The sequence below is a fragment of the Octopus bimaculoides genome, chromosome 27 (assembly GCF_001194135.2).
Source record: "Octopus bimaculoides isolate UCB-OBI-ISO-001 chromosome 27, ASM119413v2, whole genome shotgun sequence".
NCBI classification, from domain to species: domain Eukaryota; kingdom Metazoa; phylum Mollusca; class Cephalopoda; order Octopoda; family Octopodidae; genus Octopus; species Octopus bimaculoides.
The window spans coordinates 3,346,526-3,347,374 of NC_069007.1; the positions used below are offsets into that span (position 1 = coordinate 3,346,526).

The window sequence follows — 849 nt, forward strand, 5'->3', positions numbered from 1 at the left end:
GCTGGTGTTAGTTGCATTGTTGTTGTTGATAATGGTGATGATGTTGATGTTGTTATTTGCAGCAGTATTATTGATTATGTTTGTAGTGTTAATGAGAGCATTATTGTTGTACATGATGAGGAGGAGGAGGATGAGGATGCTATCATCATCATCATCATTATTATTATTATTATTATTATTATTTTTATTATTATTATTATTAATATTATTAAGGTGGTGAGCTGGCAGAATTGTTAGCATGCTGGGTGAAATGCTTCATGGCATTTCATTCGTCGACTGAGGTTGACTTTACCTTTCATCCTTTCAGGTTCGATGAAAGAAATACCAGTTGTGTACTAGGGTCCATGTAATCGACTTATACCCCACTCCCTTGAAATTGCTGGTTTTGTGCCAAAATTTGAAATCACCACCATCATCATCATTATTATTATTATTATTATTATTATTATTTTTATTATTATTGTTGTTGTTGTTGTTGTCGTTATAGCTACAACATCTGTTCTGTTTGTCATTCCAGTACTCCAAAGTGAGAGACGTCATGTTCTCGTCCCATCTCGTCTGCATCGTCATCATCTTCATCACAATTATCTTCATTCATCTCATTATCATACCCAGGTAAGTCCAATTCTTTCACCCCAATCCTAACCTTTAGAACCGGTTTCAGTCTTTGCGAGTTCTTCAACTTGGAGTAAAGCATGAAAAACAATTAAATTGTGGAAAAATGAAATGAAATATTTTTTTTTAAATATTTCCAAAGTTTTCAAATGCAAGGGACACTTTCTTTTCTGTCTGTCTGTCTGTGTCTTTTTTTTTAGGAAATATTTTTAAAAAACATTTCATTTAATTTTG

General features: G+C 32.6%; 1 protein-coding gene across 1 annotated transcript in view; it reads left to right on the plus strand.

The window, feature by feature from the left end:
• Nucleotides 1-849, plus strand: part of LOC106882760 (adenylate cyclase type 6) — a 48,624-nt gene that overhangs the window by 32,453 nt on the left and 15,322 nt on the right. Inside the window, exon 10 of the mRNA XM_052977113.1 lies at nucleotides 518-615. Coding sequence (XP_052833073.1) covers nucleotides 518-615 — 98 coding nt within the window. The remainder of the gene's footprint in view (nucleotides 1-517; nucleotides 616-849) is intronic.